General features: G+C 44.4%; 1 protein-coding gene across 2 annotated transcripts in view; it reads right to left on the bottom strand.

Annotated features, from left to right (window-relative positions):
* CSMD1 (CUB and Sushi multiple domains 1) overlaps positions 1-21,104 on the bottom strand; it is a 2,062,046-nt gene that overhangs the window by 490,062 nt on the left and 1,550,880 nt on the right. For both annotated transcript variants that reach the window (XM_070047233.2, XM_070047234.2), the window contains exon 11: positions 10,239-10,342. In XM_070047233.2, coding sequence (XP_069903334.2) covers positions 10,239-10,342 — 104 coding nt within the window. The remainder of the gene's footprint in view (positions 1-10,238; positions 10,343-21,104) is intronic.

Genomic DNA, 21,104 nt, shown 5'->3' with positions numbered 1-21,104 from the left:
AAAAATGGAGTGAAAATGAAAACGCAAGACACAGAATCATGTCAGGTGCCACTAAAGCACTGCCAAGAGGAAAGCTACAGGCTGGACGCCTGTCTTAGACACAACAAAAGAAAACGTCCGTACTCGAGACCCTCAGATAAAGCAAAGCAAATAAACATTGAGTAAGTAGGAGGAACAGCATGAAGATGCTATAAAAACAGAAACAAAGGAAACAAAAGCTATTTCTAAATATCAATATAACTGATAAATCTTTAAACAGATTAGTGGAGAGGAAGGGAAAAACAAAGTTTACCAACCAAAATAGCAGATCTAAGTACAGATTCACCACTATTCAAAGGTAACAGAGAAATATGAATATATTTAGGTCCATAAAACCAACAGGTTATTAAAAATGGACTGATTTCTTTAAAATGACAAACAACTGAAATTCAATAAAGATGAAAGAGACCATCAGAATGGCCTATAACAATCATAGAAATTATGACAAGCTAATGAAGGAACATTATATGCTTCTATGACCTGATACTAAAAAAGAAGCATTTGACAAAACATGGGACATATGTGTTCATGACTGGAAGACTCGAAATATCAAGTATATCAGTTCTCTCCAAGTTGATCAATAGGTTTAAGATAATTCCTATTATAACTACAGCAAGGTTTCCTACATGTGTGATAGGGACCTAAGTACTTGAGCCATCAGCTGTCGCTTTACCAAGAACGAGGCATTAGCAGGAAGCTGGACACACAACAGGAGCCAGGACTGAAACCCACCTACTCCTTGAGGGATGTGGGTGTCTCAAGCATTTTCTAAGCTGCTGTGGCAAATGCTTACCCCCAACGAGGTTTTTATACATATTTATAAGGTTATTCTCAAACTTATATGGAATGACACTAGCCCTAGGATAGCTAAAGCATGCTTAATGATGAACAATAACCTGAGAGCCAGCACCTGTCTGCTATTAACAGTAATTAAGTAGCTTTAGTCATCAATACTGTGTGATGTTGCAGAGGACCAGGCACACAGATCAATGCCACAGAGCAGATAACCCAGAGATGAACCCTCCCCCTCTTCGCAAGCCCTCCTGATGACAAACAATGCTGGGGAAACAATTCAATAAAGGGAGGAGAAACCCTTCCACGGGGGGTGCTGCATCACCAGACGCACACAGTGCAAGACGAAGCGTGAACCCAACCGATGGCTCACACCTAATACAGAACTCACTCACAATGGAACAGACTGAAACACAGAAGGTAAAACCATAAAAACTTCAGGAAAATATGGAGCACTGAAGTTAGACATCGTGTCTATAAGTGAAAAGTACATCGACTGGACTTTAGAATTAAGAGCCTTCGCTTTTCAAAAATCCATACATACAGAGAAAATACTGGTGAAGCACATATTCTTCAAATAACTGATATCTTGAACATATAAGAACTTTCAAATGCAACAAAAGTACGGTAATCAACAAAACACAATTAGAAATGGAGAAAGAGACATAATAGACATTGTACCAAAAGGACCTACAAATGTCTAGTAAGCCCACAAGTCATTCTACATCTGTGCTATGAGGAAGGGACAAATCCAAACCGCAAGGAGCCCACTGTGCACGTGCTGGAGCAGAGAACACTGCTGTGAATGCTGGGGAAGCCGCGGGAAACAGTGCCCCCGGGCACTGCTGGAGGAACTGCAGTGAGAGCGGCACTCGGGAAACACTTGGGCAGTTTCCTAGAAAACCAGACGCGCCATGACACACACCACAGCATTTACACTCCTGGGCATTTCTCCAACGGAAATAGAAACTTTGGTGTCCACAAATCAGCCTATCCCCAACTATTTACAGCAGCTTTATTCTTAACAGTCAACAGCCAGAAACAGCCCACATGTCCCTCCATGGGTGGGTATTAAACAAAGTGTGGTCCATCTATACCAGGTAATGGGCAGCCATAAGAGGAGCAAACTACTGAGGCACACAACAACAAGGCATTTTGCTGAGTTAAGAAAAGGCAGTCAGGGCCGGCGCCGCGGCTCACTAGGCTAATCCTCCGCCTAGCGGCGCCGGCACACCGGGTTCTAGTCCCGGTCGGGGCGCCGGATTCTGTCCCGGTTGCCCCTCTTCCAGGCCAGCCCTCTGCTGTGGCCAGGGAGTGCAGTGGAGGATGGCCCAGGTGCTTGGGCCCTGCACCCCATGGGAGACCAGGAAAAGCACCTGGCTCCTGGCTCCTGCCATCGGATCAGTGTGGTGCGCCGGCCGCAGCGCGCCGGCCGCGGCGGCCATTGGAGGGTGAACCAACGGCAAAGGAAGACCTTTCTCTCTCTGTCTCTCTCTCTCTCACTATCCATTCTGCCTGTAAAAAAAAAAAAAAAAAAAAAGAAAAGGCAGTCATAGAAGGTCACATAGTAATTACATCACACTCTTTGCAATGACGGAAGTTTAAAGTCAGCACGGAGAGTGGCTGTCAGGAGTCAGGCATGAGTGGGAGAGAGATGGAGGAGGATTGCAATGCTCACCGGGGAAACGTGGAGTCCTTGTGCTATTGGACACCATCCACCCGGATGTGGTGGACACCTGAATTCTGAGATGGGATATATCTGCACAGAAGTTAATATACACAGAGATGAAGACCAGAAAAGCAGGATATCTGAGTAAGTCATGGAGATCATCAATTAGCTGTGCTCTTTCACTTTAGATTTGCAAACTGTGCCCACTGAGCCGTGAGGGGCCACTCTTCCAGTGGCTCCTTGGGCTCAGGTCTTAGGCAGCTTCCACCTAACAACTGCCTGTGAGTGTTCACCGCCTCTCCAGCTAGCAAGCCTCTGCAAGCAAGGCCTCTACCCCACGTCTGTCAAGAGCCAGTACAGGATCAGATGCACCACGTGACCATCCAGTCCTGCCTCCTTCCTTTCCAGCACACGCCGCGTCGGCATCCCGTTCTGCTCACTGGACAACTCTGGACATTGTGTAATACGAGGGTGGAGATGACAGTCACACAGCAGCTTCTCTTTGTACTGCACTTTTAACCTTCACAAGACGAGGCTGCATTTACCACTCCAGTTCACTCTGACAACAGCCCTTTGAGGTTAAAAAGCGTAATCTAAGGAGCCAAGGTTGCTGTACTGTGTACGTATGTCTCTTATTGCTTTAAGTGGATGTAACATCCCTTCAGAAGAACAACTTCATCGTTGAGGTTAATTTAATGTCAAAAGCAAACTATGAAAATATCAAGTGCTTTTGACTGTGGATTGTGGCAGAGATCCCTAGCTCACCAGGTTAACAGTCTATAAAGAAAGGCAGGCATTGTTTTGGGGTTTCTTAGAGCAAACAGCCATAGTGAGTCAATATAACAGCCGGAATAACTGGAGAGACTCATGCTCACTCAGCCTGTCTGGACCCGCCCCAGCTTGCCCAGATGCTACACTGGGCTAAACTTCCCTTGGGCCCAGTGGCTCTGCTCAGAGGGAACTCGGCTCCTGAAGACAGCGATCTATGTCCTACAGTCTGTGGGTCATTCTGCTTTCCCAGATAGACCTGCAACAGCTGGCAGCCATATCTGAAGTGCTGGCACCAGTGGTCATTGGTTTCCCCACTGATGGGGCTGTAGGAACAGAGAACCCAGTGTACACAGGAGTACAGAGAGGGGTCTGGCCATGCTAGAACTCTCCGTGGGCCACAGTGAAAGTTGGGCAGTCTATTCTAGCCCAATCCTGCATGATTCCAGGAAGTCAGTCCTAAACCCATCATACACACACACAGGACACTGTGTGCTACCCTGGCACAGCAACCCTACTTTTCAGAGGGCTTTCCAGGATGGGAAGGGGCTACACTGTCACTGACAGGTGCACAGGGTTGACCATGCTGCTCTCATGACTGCACTGCTTGGTTCCAAGAGCAGGGCCTGGTCTGTTACCTGCACTCATTCAAGGGTTGTTTTAAAACAGTATATAGAGCTGAGCAGTCTAACCGCACAAAGGGCATTTTACATACACAGAGAGAAATGTGACGTGTGAGCTTTCAGTTCTTCTGATCACCCACACTTGTAAAGATGGCATCATCAGATCCAATTCCAAATGACTTTCCTCTGAATTTGATGACATGAGGAGGAGTCTCTAATTTTTCAGAACGAGAGAGAGAGAGAAATCTGAGAGAAATCTCCATTCACTGGTTCACTCCCCAAATGCTTTCAATGGCAATACTGGGCCAGGCTGAAGCCGGGAGTCAGGAACACTCAAATAAGATCTCCCACGTGGAGACCCAACTACTTGAGCCACCGCTACTGCATCCCAGGGTCAGCATTAGCAGGAAGCTGGAGTCAGAAGTCAGAGTTAGGAATTTCAGGTTTCAAACTCAGGCGCGAGGCACTCTGATGCGCATTGTGGGCTTCCCGACTGGCATCTTAACAGCTGGAACCAATGTCCACCCAGGAGCCTCTTTTAAAACTAAAGTGGCTTCTGAATGTTTTTAAACATTCCCAGAACCTTAAATTATGCTAAGTGCTAAAAGAATCTCAATGTATATTTTGTGAATTCTCAAAATCATATGAATTCTGAAGGTACTGTTCAGCCATTTACTGCTATTGTCTAATAGCTGTTTTTGATAACCAAATCACACTTAAATTTGATATTGACAGTATTATTTATTTTAAAATGTGTTTGTATGGAAACATGTACTTTTGGGTAGGCTTCTTTGTAGACAAAAAGACTTAAAAATTGCCTACAAATGCAACCAAAACACAAGAGATGATTTTTTTTCTAAATTCAAACCAAATAAAATCTAGCAATAGAAAATTGAAAGCTGTATTGTCATGTTACTAATTTATTTCGCTAATTACACTTCACTGGAATTTATATCATTGGGCTAATTACTGCTCAAGGCAGAGTCACTGTTTATTCTCTCATTCTCTCTCTCTCTCTCTCTCTCTCTCTCTCGATGAGTCCTGCCATAATATTTGATATTCAATAACCATCTCTTCAAGGAAGCAAGCAAAGAAGCTTCCAGATGAGAGGCAGAGGTAGGAGGGCTTGCCAGGAACAAGAGTAAGCCGAGAGCAGCGTCTGGCACCACGCGGTGTCAGTGGCAGCCAGGTCTCAGGCTGGGCTGCAAGAGAAGCTGACGACAGGGGAGTGCCAGAGCAGGTCGTGTGGCTACAGAGCTGGAAGAACCGCGTTTCTAATGGTGTGGCTTCACACCAACTTCTAATTAAAAACATTAATCTGGACAACAGGTATGCAGATTACATTTTTACTGCAAACACAAGTTGCTCCTGCTCTCAAGCCCTGGAAGTATAGGGACTGGCTCCTCTGCCTCCACCCAGCAGCCCTGCCCACGCCCCTGTGACTGTTCAGCCCTCTGAATACAAGGAATGACGCCTTTGACTCAGGACAGGTAGACAACAGCAATGAGAAACGGGTCACAGCCACGCAAAGGCTGAAATCATCTGGAAGTAAAAGGCGAGTCCACAAAGGACTGGGCTGGCCCTAGGAGCCAGCTGGGTCCTCCTCTGGGAACCCCCACATCTGGCAGCTAAGGGGCTTTCCTGTCACTCATAGATCTTCCTCACGTTGGATGACTATTCCTAAGGAGGACTGGACATTTATAAACTGCAGCCTCTGCCTGCTACCCCGGGTAGTCCTGGACGTCCTAGATTAATCCAATCTCCTGGCCGCCAATGGCAAACAGGAGAAGGCAATCTCACCCCTCACGGCTCTGCAAATTACACCGAGAAAATCACCGATATACATTCTTGAAAAGGGCTCAGCAGAGATTTGTTAAGTAAGGTATTCAATTTTCTGTTAAGTCTGTCTGTCTGAGGTACAACCTGAGCACATTCATGCATTTCTTGGGAGGGGAGAGGAATTAGAGGAGGAAGTAATGTTCAGTTATTCTTTGTTTGTGCCGTGTAGGAAAGCAGAAGGCTGCTCACGGAGCCTAGAATTTCTGAAAGCACACTTAGGATGCGACACCCCACTTCTAGGCTACTTCACGTTCCAATCTGCTCTTACAAATCAGCATCTGACCACAATGCCACAGATCCCCTCAAAGGGAAGTCCCATGAGTCTCAGGGAGTGTCAGTGGCTCAAGGAGGTTTTAACTCCCGACTTCCGTGAGCCGTGTATCCTGGAATTCCGGGACGCCACCCCCTGTGCAATACTTAAATGACCCTGGTGCATCTGCCTTCCCTCCAGTTGGATTAGCAGCTCCCTGCAGAGGACAGCTTCAGGCAAAGGGGTGCGCAAAGCCACTGCTGCTGCCTGGCGCAGGTGCCCTGCTTCTTCCAGAGGCCACCCAGGCCCCTCTGCCTCTGTTCCCTTCTTGTTCTGTGGCGTGGCTCACTAAGGAAATACATCAGGGGCTCTTCTTTCTCCACTAGAGCTGACTAAATGCCCAACAGTTCCTTGCTGCGATACACGTCCCAAAGGTATCTCAGTGTGATTCAGTCGGCCATTTAGTCCTTCACTTACAGATTCACGCCATTGAGACGGGGGTCTAATAACACTTATGTCACTGTAACACACAGCCTACCAGTGCGTTCTTAACAACAAATAGCATTAAAAAAACTGAGTGTGTGGCTGTCGCTCTTTAATAGCAACCTGAGGGATTTTCTAAGCATTACCTTACTCTATTTATAGCTTGAATTCTGCGTTTATTTAAAACTCCTCTCATTTGTTGCAGCAGCATCCTTCCTTAACTTACACATTTTGGTACTAATAAAGCTGCTTTGTGGTGGCTTTCATTTCTTAGCTCTCCAGAGCTCTTGCAAACATTGTTTCATCTCTCTCCTCACTGCCAGCAGGAAAGTTTATTATGCATATTTTACAGCCATGAAAGCAAAGGTACGGGGAGGTGAAATGACTTCCCTCAGGGTCACGGAGATAATGAATAGCAGAAAGGGAGCCAGAAGCATCAAAGCATCATCGTTGACTCCCCAGCCCACATGCGCCCACCGTCTCACCGGGTGCCAGCGTGCCAGCGCTGTCCCAGACTGGGACCAGGATATGCACCGCCGCTGGCTGGGAGCTCGCCAGCAACAGAGACATATGGGAGGACTCCATACTTTTAAATTAAAGAAATTCAATTTTCACCTAATAATTTGGTGGGAATGTTGGAAAATAAACACCATCACATTCTAGCACAGTGGAGGAGAAAATTTACATTAGCTTTGGGGGTATACATAGAAGAGCAGGCGGAAGTACAGGACAGTGGCCCTTGCTTCTGAACGTCTCTGCTGGAAATCTGCCTGTAGGCACTGGAAGTCACTATGGCAACACTGGTGTGCAGAACTGCACAACGAACAGCTGTTTCCAAAAGCAAAAGGACGTGTGAGGGGATGGGTGGGGTGGGAAGCAGAAGACTTGAGCAGAATCAGTGAAAACAGGTCCTGCCCAGAAGCTGAGATGTAGAGCAAGGGAACTGGGCAGCATCGCCCAGCATCTCCCATGTTGGGAGTGTCTGCTTGGGCACAACGTTGTGTAAACTGGGACATATCCTGCCACTCATCCACACTCCAACTTCATCATTTTTAAGAAAGGACATGACTAAAGACACAGAACATCCAACATGATGCTAAGCAAAAACAAAACCAACCAACCAACCAAACAAAAAAGCAAAACCTCAAGCTAGAGGTCTCACAATACCTGATTTCAAAGCATACTGCAAAACTATACTAATTAAAACAGTAAGGCACCAGCATAAATATCAGCTCATAGATCAGTGGAAGAGAATAGAGAGCACAGAAATTAATCCTTGTGCATACAGTTACTGATTTTTGACAAGAGTGCCCAGAAAGTAAATGGTGCTGGCAAAACAAAACAGGATGCAAGCACACAAAACAATAAAATTAGATTCCTACCTCTCACCACACACAAAAGTCAACTTAAGAGGCATCAAACACCTAATTTTAAGAAGTAAAAATATGAAACTGTAGGAAGGAACCATAGGGAAAATGCTCCAAAATATTGGTGTAGGTGACAACTTCTTTGATGAGTCCCCCAAAGCACAGACCAACAACAGCAAGACTAAACACACAGTATCATACCAAACTCAGAACTTCTGCACAGGAAACAATCAACAGAGTGAAGAGACGCCTGACAGAATGGAAGACAGTATTTCTGGGCTACATATTGAACAAAGGATTAATATCCAGAATGTATCAGTTCCTCAATAAACTCAGCAATTAAAAAAAAGCAATCCAGTTAAGAAATGGGCAAAGAACCTGAATAGGTGATTCTCAAAAAATATATGAAAAATGCTCCATATCACTAGCCATTAGGAAAATGCAAATCAAATCCACAATGAGGAATAATTTCACCCCTGTCAGAATGCTAAAATCCAAAACAGCAACAAATGCTTGAAAGGATATGGAGCAAGGGAAATTCATATGCACTGCTTGTGGAATCTAAATTAATGCGGTCACTGTGGAAAACAGCATGGAGATTTCTTTAAAACAATAACCAAAAACTAGAATAGACCTGTCACATGATCCAGCAATCCCACTGAGTATACATTCAAAATACATAAACTTATTGTACCAAAGAAATACCTACACCACCCTGTTTATAGCAGTACTATTCATAATAGCTAACACATGGACTTAACCAAGGTGTGTATCAGATGAATCGACAAAGTAAATGTGATGTGTATTATATATATATATTATATACTACATATGATATGCATAATATACACACATATAATACACACATACATGTCCATATACAAGAGAATATTATTCACCTATTAAAAGTAATTAAATTCTATCATTTGCAGAAAAATGAATGGAACTGGAGGACACCATGTTGAGTGAAGTAAGCGGACTCGGGAAGATACATCCTGCATGTTCTCCATCATACACAGGAGGTAAAATTAAAAATACCTGTGTATATCAGTTTTATGCAAACCAGTGTTTGGTAAAACTTTGTTTTAAATATTTGTCAAACAAATTGATAGATATATATTACTGTGGTATTGATGATTTTGTGACTGTTTTAAAATTTGCTTCATGTGAGCAAAGTTGGACATCTTTTCACTCGATCATTGTTTATAGCCCTTGCCTGTTTTCTTCCTGGACTATGGTATCTTACTTTTTGTTTGTCTAACTCTTTGTCTGGTAGTGCCACTAAGCCTTTGATGAGACTGTATGTTAAAGAATACAACAAAATTAAGATTACTTTAAAAACAATAAAATAAACAATGACTAGGCAAACAAGAGCTAGTAAAAGTTGACGTGGCTGTTAGTAGTAATATTACTGTAATTATTATCCTGACTTACGAGCCAATAGCATGATTTTAATTAGTATTTGTAGCAGCCTTAACAGGCGAGTAATAGAAGGGAAAGAAGTGGATGTTCATGTGTACAGACGTCTGAGATTTGGTGAATTAGAGACGGACATCCCCCATGTGGTCTCAGCGCTGGTCCGCTGGGTACAGAGAGCACACCTAGTACAGCTGTATTTTAAAACGTGAATTATCTCATGGCTAATCCATGAATAAGGGGATTTTAAAGGTGTATGGATAGTGTTTTTATTCCATTTTTTGTTTGCACAATAGTGATGCAATGACGTTATCCAGGGAAGTGCTCTCTCGAATAGACAGGCAGACACCTGCAGGACGCCTTGCTTCAGTGAAGATGTCTCAGGGTCGGGCTGTCAGGGCTCCTGCACAGGGCTTGTGATGGACTGAGAAGATGTTTCCTGTGTGCCCTGAACACTGACTGAGGAGGAAGGACGTCTGGACCTCCCAGGGAGGAGCAGAAGCAGATCCAGCAGGAGGGGCTGCGGGGCCGACTGCGACCCCGGAGCTGATCCAGGTGGCCTCAGCTGGGGCTGCACACGGTGTGAGTCACCCCTACTCCATCCCTGCCCTCGCTGTTACCGAGGCTCTGCAACGTTGCAGACTGGAATGCAATAACAGTGAAGTGGAAACAGGGGCTGCAGGGGACTCCCTGACCGGAGACACGCAGCGTGTCCCCTTTCTATCTTCTGTGATTTCTGCTTTCTTTGTGTCACCAACAAACAGGTTTTTGCTTGGTTTTGTTTTTTAAGATTTGGGAAAACAACTTTCACACATGAAATAGTAACCTAAATAATTTCTCAAGTAGAATTAGAGCGGAAGCCACCAGTTTAGCCTTGTGTGGCACTTATGAAATACTGGAGGTGGACGTGCCAGGCGGCGGCTGACCCTCAGCTGTCCCTGGTGCTTGCCCGTGGAGCTCGCTTGGAGAGAGGGGAGAAAGGTCATACTCACACATACAAGACGGATCTGGTGTCTCCCACTTTCCCACCGTCCCCTACTGTCAGCGTGTCATACCCTCTTTCCAGCTCAAACTCTTCAAAAGCGAGCTTGATGACCTGAATCCAAGGGAAAAAAAAAAAAAAAAAGGAAAAAGAAAGAAAGGTTACTTAGCACAGGAAGAATTTTCCATGTTTATTATTGTAAGCTTACAGTTGCAGTGCTACATTTTGCTTTTTATTTTCAATGTATTTCAAATTAGGCTCGAGCTGATTTTAAGCAGTTATATGCACAATTATACACCACTGAGAGACTTCAATTATAGACTTTTATGAAATTCAAAATTGCATTACTCCATGATATTATCATCTTCAAAAATGGATTCACCCTTACTATACTTTAAGTCATATATCTATTATATTTTTATTTTAGCATTCAGAGTACTTGGATTAATTGAAAGATAACTCAATAAGTGAAATAAATATTGATTACAGTTAATAAGACATATTCTGAGGGTAGCCACAGAACCTTCAATAAATGTTTTAAATTGTATATACTAATTTCAAGTAATTATCCACAGTAACATGATGGAAAAAATCTCTGTGGCTAGAAAGGTGCCATATATGATTAGCTTTGCAAAGCTTTGAATGTTGAGCTGTGTGTGTGTGATAAACAACACTTGATCTGAATGATCAACTTCATGACTTACGGGTGAGATCTTATGTTTGATGCACCAATATGTCAAAGCTCTTTAAATTATTTTATATAGAGCAATGTTACGTTCCTGTAGTGACCAATTTTGTGATCAACTGGCCAAGGGAACAAAGATACCTTGAAGTTAGGCTACAACCCTGGGTAACAAATGGAACAAGCTAAAGGTATAGAAAGATAGATGGGTAGACAGATGATGGATGGGTGGGTGGGTAAATGGATGAATGCAGGCAGGGAGGAGGGAAGAGGGAGGGAGAGAAGGAGGAGAGAGACTGATTTAGAGAGAAAGAGAGTTAAAGAACAGGAAGAACAAAAACCATAATATGACGTATATTTTAATGGGAGATATTTCAGAGTAAACCTGGCGCTCTAGAGCCTTTCAGAAAGATGTCAAATACCTGTTTGCTAAACTTGATGGAGAAGAGTAAGTACGCCAGGGGAAGGCAGGCCTCCTGCTGTACCCAATTTAATGTGTGAAGGCTGAAGTGACTCTATAAAGAGGTGATTTCTTAAGCAATGCTAATAAGAAAGAAATTAAATTTGCAACTTGAAATTCTAGCTTAAGTTAGTGACACAACCATTATTAATTTATTAAAAAAAGACTACTATTTCAAATTGCAGTGTTTGTATGAATCCATGAATTTGGCAATCTGATTTGAAGCAGGTGCAGGGATGGATAGCTACTGCAAGCCAGTATCAACACTGCATATGAAACTTAGCACCTGATGGTAGTTTCTGTCTATTTTTCCCTCCCCTGGCTCTATTCATGTGGTCCAAAAGTTAACCGTGGCCCAAAAGTTAGAGAATGAAAGAACTACAGTGACACTGCTGACATCTGGTGGTTTCCTATCTCTCTTTTCCTGACACATTTGCTGAGTCTTAACTTGTTTTAGTCTCCAGAGTGAAGCAATGATAATCCATTAATGTCTGAGGGTCACGGACAGCTGGTTTGTAATGAGTTCCAGACAAGGGTCACCCAACATAAATGGATTTTCACTGTGGGTATGGGATGGCCATTGTGTCCTTCTCCACTGAGGCAAAGGGTGTCTGAGAAAGCCTTTGTCAACATTTCATGCCAACAGTCTACATGGCCGCCATGCTACAGAAATCTTAATAATCTCCACACTCAGTGAAAAAGAACACGTAGATTCACATGGGTCCAGACAGTCTCCAGTTGGTCAGAATGCATGCCATTCTACAAATATTTGTGTCTGTAAAATATAAATATGTGGGTTTTTCTTTCTTTCTTTCTTTTTTTTTTTTTTTTTTGACAGGCAGAGTGGACAGTGAGAGAGAGAGACAGAGAGAAAGGTTTTCCTTTGCCGTTGGTTCACCCTCCAATGGCCGCCACGGCCGGCACGCTACGGCTGGCGCACTGCGCTGATCCGATGGCAGGAGCCAGGTACTTATCCTGGTCTCCCATGGGGTGCAGGGCCCAAGCACTTGGGCCATCCTCCACTGCACTCCCTGGCCACAGCAGAGAGCTGGCCTGGAAGAGGGGCAACTGGGACAGAATCCGGCGCCCCGACCGGGACTAGAACCCGGTGTGCTGGCGCCACAAGGCAGAGGATTAGTCTAGTGAGCCCCGGCACTGGCCCAAATATGTGAATTTTTAATATTAAACTTGCATCCTCTTTTAAACAGGAGACAGCCAGTGAGGCAAATGAGCAATGAAGGCTGAAAGGGTAACTCATGTTTTACTTTTTTTTAAGATTTACTTTACTTATTTGAAAAAGTTGGGGAGAGAGAGAGAGAGAAAGAGAGAGAGAGAGAGGAGAGGGAGGGAGGGAGGGAGAAAGGGAGGGAGGGAGGGAAGGGTGCGGGGAGGGATGGAGAGGGGAAGAGACAGAGAACTAGATCTTTGATCCACTGGTTCACTCCATAAATGGCTGCAATGACCGGGGCTGGGCCAGGCTGAAGCCAGAGACAGAAGCTTCTTCTGGATCTCCCACGTGGCTGCCACATCTGAACTCCTGTCCCTTGTGTAGTTTCTTTCAAGAGTGTGAACTCTGCTGGGCAGAGGCTATTCATTGAGAACAATGTTTGCAGTGATTTTTGAAAATGACAAAGCTAGTTTGGAGACTGAAAAACAGGAAAGGTGTCCTCTCACTCATGTCATGTGGCGTGTGTGCCTCCACCCTCGTTCACGTCATGTGGCGTGTGTGCCTCCACCCTCGTTCACGTCATGTGGCGTGTGTGCCTCCACCCTCGTTCACGTCATGTGGTGTGTGTGCCTCCACTCACGGTTGCCTCACAGGCAAGAGGGATGGTCACCACCAGGACATGATCTCAGCAGTACGTTAACTCAGTCTCTCAGGGGTCAAACTACTCTTTTGGGTCCAGATTCTAGAATACGGCAAGTTGAACCACGTGAAATGTGCACTTTTTAAAGATTAAAATGTATAAATGTAGGCACTTTCCTATGGTTCAACCCCGTAAGTTGGCAAATGATTGCTTTGGTGGGGTAAGGATACTCTGCGCCCTGAACAAACCACTTGGCTCCAGGGACTCAGCTAACGCAGGGAGTAATCTGTGCTCTGGAACACACTTGACCATCTGTGAACCTCTGGAGCATGAGAACAGCACGTGCGGATGTGGACGGATGCAGTGCTTTACCCAGTGGCTCCTTCATTTTCTCAGCACCCCTCCCGGCCCTGCAGGTCTCTCACGGCTGCTGCAGGCGGCTGCTCCAGTGCTCGTTCCTGCTCAACACCCCTCCCTGTCATGACCCCCATGTCCACTCGGCTCTGTCAGCCTCTTGCCCAGTGCCCTCAGGGCCTCTTCCTCTCTGAGCCCCTCTGGACGTGCTCGTCCTGCCTGCTCACATGGTTCTGGGGGGTACCCACGGGCAGCACCAGGGCTGTACCACGCAGGGCAGGCAGCAAGTGGCCCACCCGCAGGCCCCCAGGCCACACGTGAAAGCCAAATCAAGCTGCGCAGACTCCGAGACATAACAAACTTAGAGCCCCAGGCGTTTATTTTGATGAATACAAAACACTCATAGAATTTATTATTGACATCAAGATTTCTCAATGGTGATGTATAAAACTGTTCTCTTTTTCCACCTCTAAACAGAACCTCAGATCTGTGAGCAAGAGGCTGCTCAAGTTAGATAGATTGTGGTCGACTTTGAAAGTATATTCTTGTTGTTGGCATTTCTCAAAGTCTCAGTGTTAGAGGAAAGGCCTACCTCCAGCAGCCCTTGAGATGGCCCACAGAATCAAACGCCCTGGGGTCCCATGAGAAAGGCGATCATTCACACATGTGGGCATGCTTATCCTCCAGATGCCTGCAGAAGCATCCAGAAGACTCATGCTTCAACCTTTTTGAGGAGAAACATCCCGAGACGCCACCAGATACAATATGTCCCCAGCCTGAGCCCATTCTAAAATGTTTACCTTCTGAGAATACCTTACAAAAGATAAGAGCAAATTTTCCACTTGGTTCCTTCCTCTCTCTCCTTCCCTTTCCTTCTATCCATTCACTCCTTATTCATTTACGCATTTCTATGCAATGCAAGTTGACCTTCTGACCCTTTCATATAGGTGGGACACTGTGCACACACTTTCATTTTCAAGTACATAATGACCAACACTCAGATTTCTGGTGTTCTTATTCACGAAGGCTCTAGGGAAAAGAGCAAGCTACTAATCCAATTGTCCTTAAATGCTGAGTTTTCTCAGTGGGAAACCCGTGACAACACTAAGCGGAGCCATCTGGATTGTGTAGCAGGTGCTACTATAATTGCAATAAGGACTGGAAATCATGATGGGAAGGCGTGGGACATGTCCCAGTTCCATCCCTGATGTCCAGTGTTTCTCTTCCCAAAGCCAAGCTGGAATCAGCAGAGCCTCTTAGCAGGACACAACCACCGTTCACCCCGAGTCTGCCTTCCTGTGTGCACCTGCAGCCTTCCTGCACTCTAGAAATGGAATTGTAGGCCTTTCTGTAAAAGGCATTTGGTGAATGGAGAGTAGGTTAATGATGTGAGCTATGCAGCACTCAAATGAGTATTCTCTCAGTGTTCTTTCACTTGGCTAATAGGAGTTGCAAGAAAAGACTTGCGAAAGTGCTATATCCAAACACAAGAAGATTGTGTATTTTTTCATACAAGGGATAATAGATGGAATATAATAGAATATAACAATAAATAACATTTTAAAGATTTATTCACTTATTTAAAAAGTCAGAGTTACAGAGAGAGGGTACACAGAGAAACACAGAGAGATCTGCCATCTGATGGTTCACTCCCCAGATGGCTAGAACATCCAGGGCTGGGCCAGGCTGATGTCAAGAGTTAGGAACTTCATCCAATCTCCCACATGGCTGGCATGGGCCCAAATGCTTGGGCCGTCTTCTGCTGCTTTTTCCTGACCATTAATAGGGAACTGGACTGGATGTGGAGCAGCCAGGATATGAACGCATGCGGGATGCCAGCATCACAGGTGGCGGCTTTACCTGCTACTCTGTAACCTGCTAGTGGCACCAATAAATAATATTTAAAAAAATGAATAGAAACTTTATTTCTTAGAAAAAGTGAGTTATGGGGTGACTAGTGTATATGGTTAAGCTGCTGCTTGGGATACCCACATCACATTTTGGGCTGATTTGAGTCCTGGCTGCTCTGACTCTGATCCAGTGCCCTGTGAGACATCAGGAAACACTGGGAAGCATCAGATGATGTCCCATGTAACTGAGTCCCTGCCACCCACGGGGGAGAAGCATTGGAGCTCCTGGCTCCTGAATTCAGCCCGGCCCAGCTCTGGCTGTTGTGGTCATTTGGGTAGTCAATCAGAAGATGGAAGATTCATTACCTCTCTTCTAGCCCCCGTTCCTCTCTTCCCTCCCTCCTTCTCTCCCTTCCTGTCATTCTGACTTTTAAATAAATAAGGAAACTGTCGCTCCCCATCTTCGTGGAGGAACGACACAGGACCCTGCACTGTTCTTTCGTCTGCTCGGCCCTCCCCGGGTTTGCTGCTGGTCCTTCCCGGGTTGGCTGCTGATCCTTCCCGGGTTGGCTACCATCCCTTCCACCTCCGTGGAAGGGCGGTTCCCCCTGCCACATTCCCCACTTCCGTGGGGGAGCGGCACACCGCCGGCCGGCTCTCTCGGGGGCTGCACAGGTGTTCCCCTTAGATGTTCCTGGTGCATGCCGTCTCTCTCCTCCTTTATAGTTCTCTTCCACCAATCCCAACTCTGCTACCCACACTCCGAGTACGCTGCTCTCCTCCAATCAGGAGCAGGTCCCACAGTTTATTGGTTGAACTGGAGGCAGCTGTGTAGAAGCTGTTTCCCTTCTCAGCGCCATATTGTGGGAAAGCAGATGCATAGAATAAGTCTTAATTCCAGTAACTTAGTCTAGTCCGAGTTGCTCCCAGTTGCTCCCCACAGAAACAAAGCTTTTCAAAAAGTAAATGAGAATCGTATATTTTAATAGAGAGTTTTGGGGCTAGTGTTGTGGCACATTTGGTTAAGCTGCCACCTGCAATCATGACATACAATATGAACATATGGAGTTCCAGGCTTCTTGCTTCAGCATGACCCAGTTCCAACCATTGTGGCCATTGGGGGAGTGAGACAGCTTATGGAATACCTCTCTTTCTCCCTCTAACTCTGCCTTTCAAATAAATAAAATATACCTTTTCAAAAGAGTGTTATTTTGCTATTTTAATCTGAATACTTTGCATAATTACTTCAAAATAAACTTTTTTATAAAACCTCCAAACCTATAGTACCTACATATAATTTTCCCTCTGCTATATCTCACTTTTTTATTTCTCCTAGAAGGGCCTACCTGCCATTTCTCTACCTAATTGTTCTCCAGCTTTCTTATTAAGGGAATGCAGAGGGATTTAGGTAGAGAAAACCAGGATGAATTTGTCTGCTTTCTCTGTCAGTACTGATAGGAGCATCACGACTCTGGTATATATCATTAGGTATAAACAGCAGCACTAACTGCCATCTTTATGAAATCAGTAATGCAAGCAATGGACTTGTGCCAAATGGCCTCAGCCCATTCCTAGGTGACTCACACTCCTGTGCAGCTCCACCTTGCTGCCAGTGTTGGTGCACACTGCACTGTCCAAACCAAGGAGGAGCAAGTTAGCATGGCAGAGGTCACAGCTACCGTGAACGGCAGTGCTCTGATAAGAGGTATGCTCTGGACATCTGGGATGTACAAGCTGTGTCCACTCATGCTTTGCTATGGTCTGAATGTCTGTGCCCCTCCGAAATTCATATGCTGACATAACACCAAGGCGATGGTATGGTGGTGGAGTCTTTGGGAAGTGATTAGCTGTGACAGCAGAGTCCTTGTGAATGGGATTGGGGCCCATACAAAAGAGGCCCCAGAGAGACCGTCATCCTATCCACCATGGAAGGGCACACCAAGGAGCCATCTATGAACCATTAAGCACGTCCTCTCCAGACCCCAATCTGCCTGGGTGTTAAAAGCCCAGTCCCCAGAGCTGTGGGAAATAAAGGCCTGTTATTCACAAGCCTGTGTCTCTGGTCTGTGTCACTGCAGCCTGAGCAGACCAAGCACATGGTATAATCTGTCCCCAAAGTGGCTCCTGGCTGCTCAGCTGACCAAGTGATTCCTAGACAAATGCTAGAGCTCCAAAGGTCAAAGAGCTTTAACCCTCCTAGTTTCATGGACAAGCTGAAACTCAAAGTATTTTTAGCTACACTCTCAGACAAAATTCCTATTCTTGGATTTTTTTTTTTTTTTTTTTTTTTAGTGAGAGTATCATTATTTATCTTAGGTTGTGTTACTTTGTCTTTGTTTGACACCTCTATTATAATAAGTTATTGTCACAGATGTTATTCAAAATTGACAAGTTATTCTACTGTCTTCAAATGGCTATACAATGCTGGCTTCTGGGGAAGGTGTTGTGACATAGCAGGTAAAGCCACCACCTGCAATGCTGGCATCCCTTACGGTGCCAGTCGGTGTCTTGGCTGCTCCACATCAGATCCAACTTCCTGCTAATGGCCTGAGAAAGCAGCAGAAAGTGGCCCAAGGACTTGGGTCTCTGCCACTCACATGAGATACCTAGATGAAACTCCTGGCTTTTGGCTTCAGCCTGGCCCAGCCACAGCTGTTGTGGGCATTTGGGAGTAAACCAGCAGTTGCAAGGTCTCTTTCGCTCTCTATTTCTGTTACTCTTTCAAATTAAAAAATTTAAAAAATAAGTAAAATGATGGCCTCCATCTGTAGCTCAAGGTAGACAAAATCAACTGTGCAATGTGCATTCACATTGACAGGATTTTAATGAAGTACTTGCTAATTATTATTAGTTATGATAATTTAGGAATCATAAAATATTAATATAAATCTGTTGAAATCAAGCATATAAGGGGTCTTCAAAAAGTCCATGGGAAATCTGTATCATAGAAACATCATGTATAGATTTCAACATTTGTCATATCAAAACATACCTATCTTTTAATTCAATTTTACACAAACTTTTAAAAGTAACTTCATATATTATCTGCCAAGTGAATAAGTTTAATGTGTTTGTTAAAGCTAGAAACATATTCCTATGGTCCTTAAAGGATATTTTAAGTTTGTAAGCAATAATGCAAGCCAATTCTCACAAAAACATGAGTATGTAATAAGTCCCTATAACTTATTATTAAAATGTTATATTCTCCTTGTTTTTCACTGTCTTTTAATATTGTAAACCAGGAGGCAAATGAAATACTATATTAAATATGCTACAAATCCAAACTTAAATATAATCTTTCTTTGGAAATCACAGGATCAATTCAATTAGCATCGCTGACAGGGCTGGAAAAAGTGACTATGGCTATTATTATAATATGGCAGGGCATTAGTGAAAAATATCAGAAAAAATTAGAAACAGGAAAAAGTGGTTGGTCAAAATTCCCAGTATTCCTCACAAATTTAATGACACCACTTCTTAGAGAACACAGCTAGAGCAATGACAATATGGTGTTGCTCCTAAAATCCTAACTGTCTCCCGTATGTATATCTACAGCTATATGCCAAAGTGTTGTTAATTCTGGCAATGATACAAAAGTCAAACATATACTGGTTCAGCCAACTGAATGACTGAAACCACATGAGATATTTAAAATAAAAAAGCATACATTGTTTAACTCGTATTCTCCATCCAGACGCTATGACAAGAAAGGCAGACCAGTAAACAGCTATTATCACCCTCCTCAGCAGGTTATAGCACCAGCGAGGAAAGATAAATTATATCCAGCTTACAAAGAAGTATCAAGTGACTACATGTGATAAATCAAAATAGCTGGATTTTTCCAAGAGTTTCTCACTTCATTTATTGAACATACCAAACTGGGAAGTCCTCCAAACTGAATTCAGCAGCAATTAAGGTCTTTCAGGCCAGAAGTAATGTTAGGGGAGGGCACAGGTTGTTGCCGTGTTGCAATAACGAGGGAAACAGTAATAAGGAGGTGGGGGAGGGTATGATTTGTAGCCATGTGGCAGCAGTCCGGGAGAGAGTGGTAACGGGGTTGGGGCGGGCGTACATGTAGCTGTGCTGACAGTAATGAACAAGACAGAGTAATGAAGAGAAGCAAAGGGCAGGGTCCAAAGATTTGTAGACCTGTTGGAAGTTGGAAGGACTTAATGAAGGCTTAGATAGAGAGTTACTACATAGGAAATCTATTAGCCCTGCTGGGGCTTTTCCCAGCACACCCCTCCACGGCTGCCTGGCCCAGCCACCCCATGCCCTGAGCTGAGGAGCTGTGGCATCTCCACCTGGTGACTCTTCGCAAGCAAGGAAAATTGTCTTTTCTAAAAATGGTCTTGTATCCTTTGATTTCCAGACGAAACTTTCCAACCACTCAATTCCTTCTCTGCTTCAGTGGTGTTTTTCTCCTCTTGAGAAGTGCTGTTGTGACCAAATGCTTACACAGGGAAGATGGAGAGATTGGGGGACATCCAGGAAACTCCTCACAGGAAGCAAGTTGGGGGTCGTGTGAGAATGACAGTGACTAATGTGCCAGAGAAGTCCCTCAAGCAAAACCCATCAAGATGCCAGTGTAACCGTCAGCGACGTAGAAGACTCACAAAGATCAAACAGATCCCCAGGGAAAGTACGTCAACAAAACATGGCAATGGAGGGACATTAGAAAAAAGGCTGTAAGAAATCAAAGAACAAGCCAGCGAGGCTCATGAGACTGTTGCATTACTGCCACAAGAACACAAGCCAAGAATCTCAAGTAGAACTTAGAAAGTTACTGAAATATATTCATATTCAAAAGGAGACAGAAAATTTGTAAACAAACAAGTGATTCGGAATTCAAGCTACGATCACCGCTAAAGAACAGCAACATCAGAGATGTTGCGACGCTTTGTGTGTCCACATTTATATCAATAAGCCAACCCTGCGTGGAAGCCTTGGCTGGGACTGTGCAGGAACAAAGATGAAAGGACTCAAGGGAGAACTGCAGACCTCTAGACAAGAGAGAAGATGTTGATATTTCAAGGATAACAGAGGCTGCAGGTTCAACAATTGGAAAAATAATGGAAGACACATTTTTACAACTTACCAAAATTGCTTAGCTTTAAAGTAGTTCACTGTGGCCCCACTAATGAAACTAAAGCTGTAAGAAAGTACCATGTCATTACATAGCACTGCTGAATTTAGAAAAGCAAAATGGTCCAATGCAGGCAAAAGAATAAGTGGATTATATTTGAACAAATACATATCAAAGTCAGTTCTGTTTTCCCTATGGCAGAACAAAACCTCAGAGGAAACAGACCAGGAAGATACGGAGCCAGCCCAAGTTGAAGGCAAAGATTATTCTTATCATCATGTTTGTGGGTATTCTAGGTGAGAAGGATTCTTACATGTCTCAAGTTCATTTCTCAACACATTCCTTCCTTATCTCCAACGTGGCTGAAAGGCACACTTCAAACAAAGGGACCCATTCTGAGAGGAGTCACCTCAAGGCAATGCTTTCAAGATGAAGGAAGAGTGACCTGAAGAAAGACATATCAGCTAGAAAGGAAAAAGGGCCAAGTTGATAAAGATATGTATATTGCTTTGTAGACATTAAACCACACAATTAGACAAACCAGGGGCTGAGATACAGAGCCCAACATGGTCTTTGAGGAGCTAGCTCCACCTGTGGTAGGGGCAGGTGGGGAGGCTGGCATGGAGGCGGCCATGG

Source organism: Oryctolagus cuniculus, chromosome 8 (genome assembly GCF_051225735.1).
Source record: "Oryctolagus cuniculus isolate XC-2025 breed Fujian yellow rabbit chromosome 8, ASM5122573v1, whole genome shotgun sequence".
Lineage (NCBI taxonomy): Eukaryota > Metazoa > Chordata > Mammalia > Lagomorpha > Leporidae > Oryctolagus > Oryctolagus cuniculus.
The sequence above is the reverse complement of the archived record's forward strand: the minus strand, read 5'-3'. Positions and strand labels throughout refer to the sequence as shown.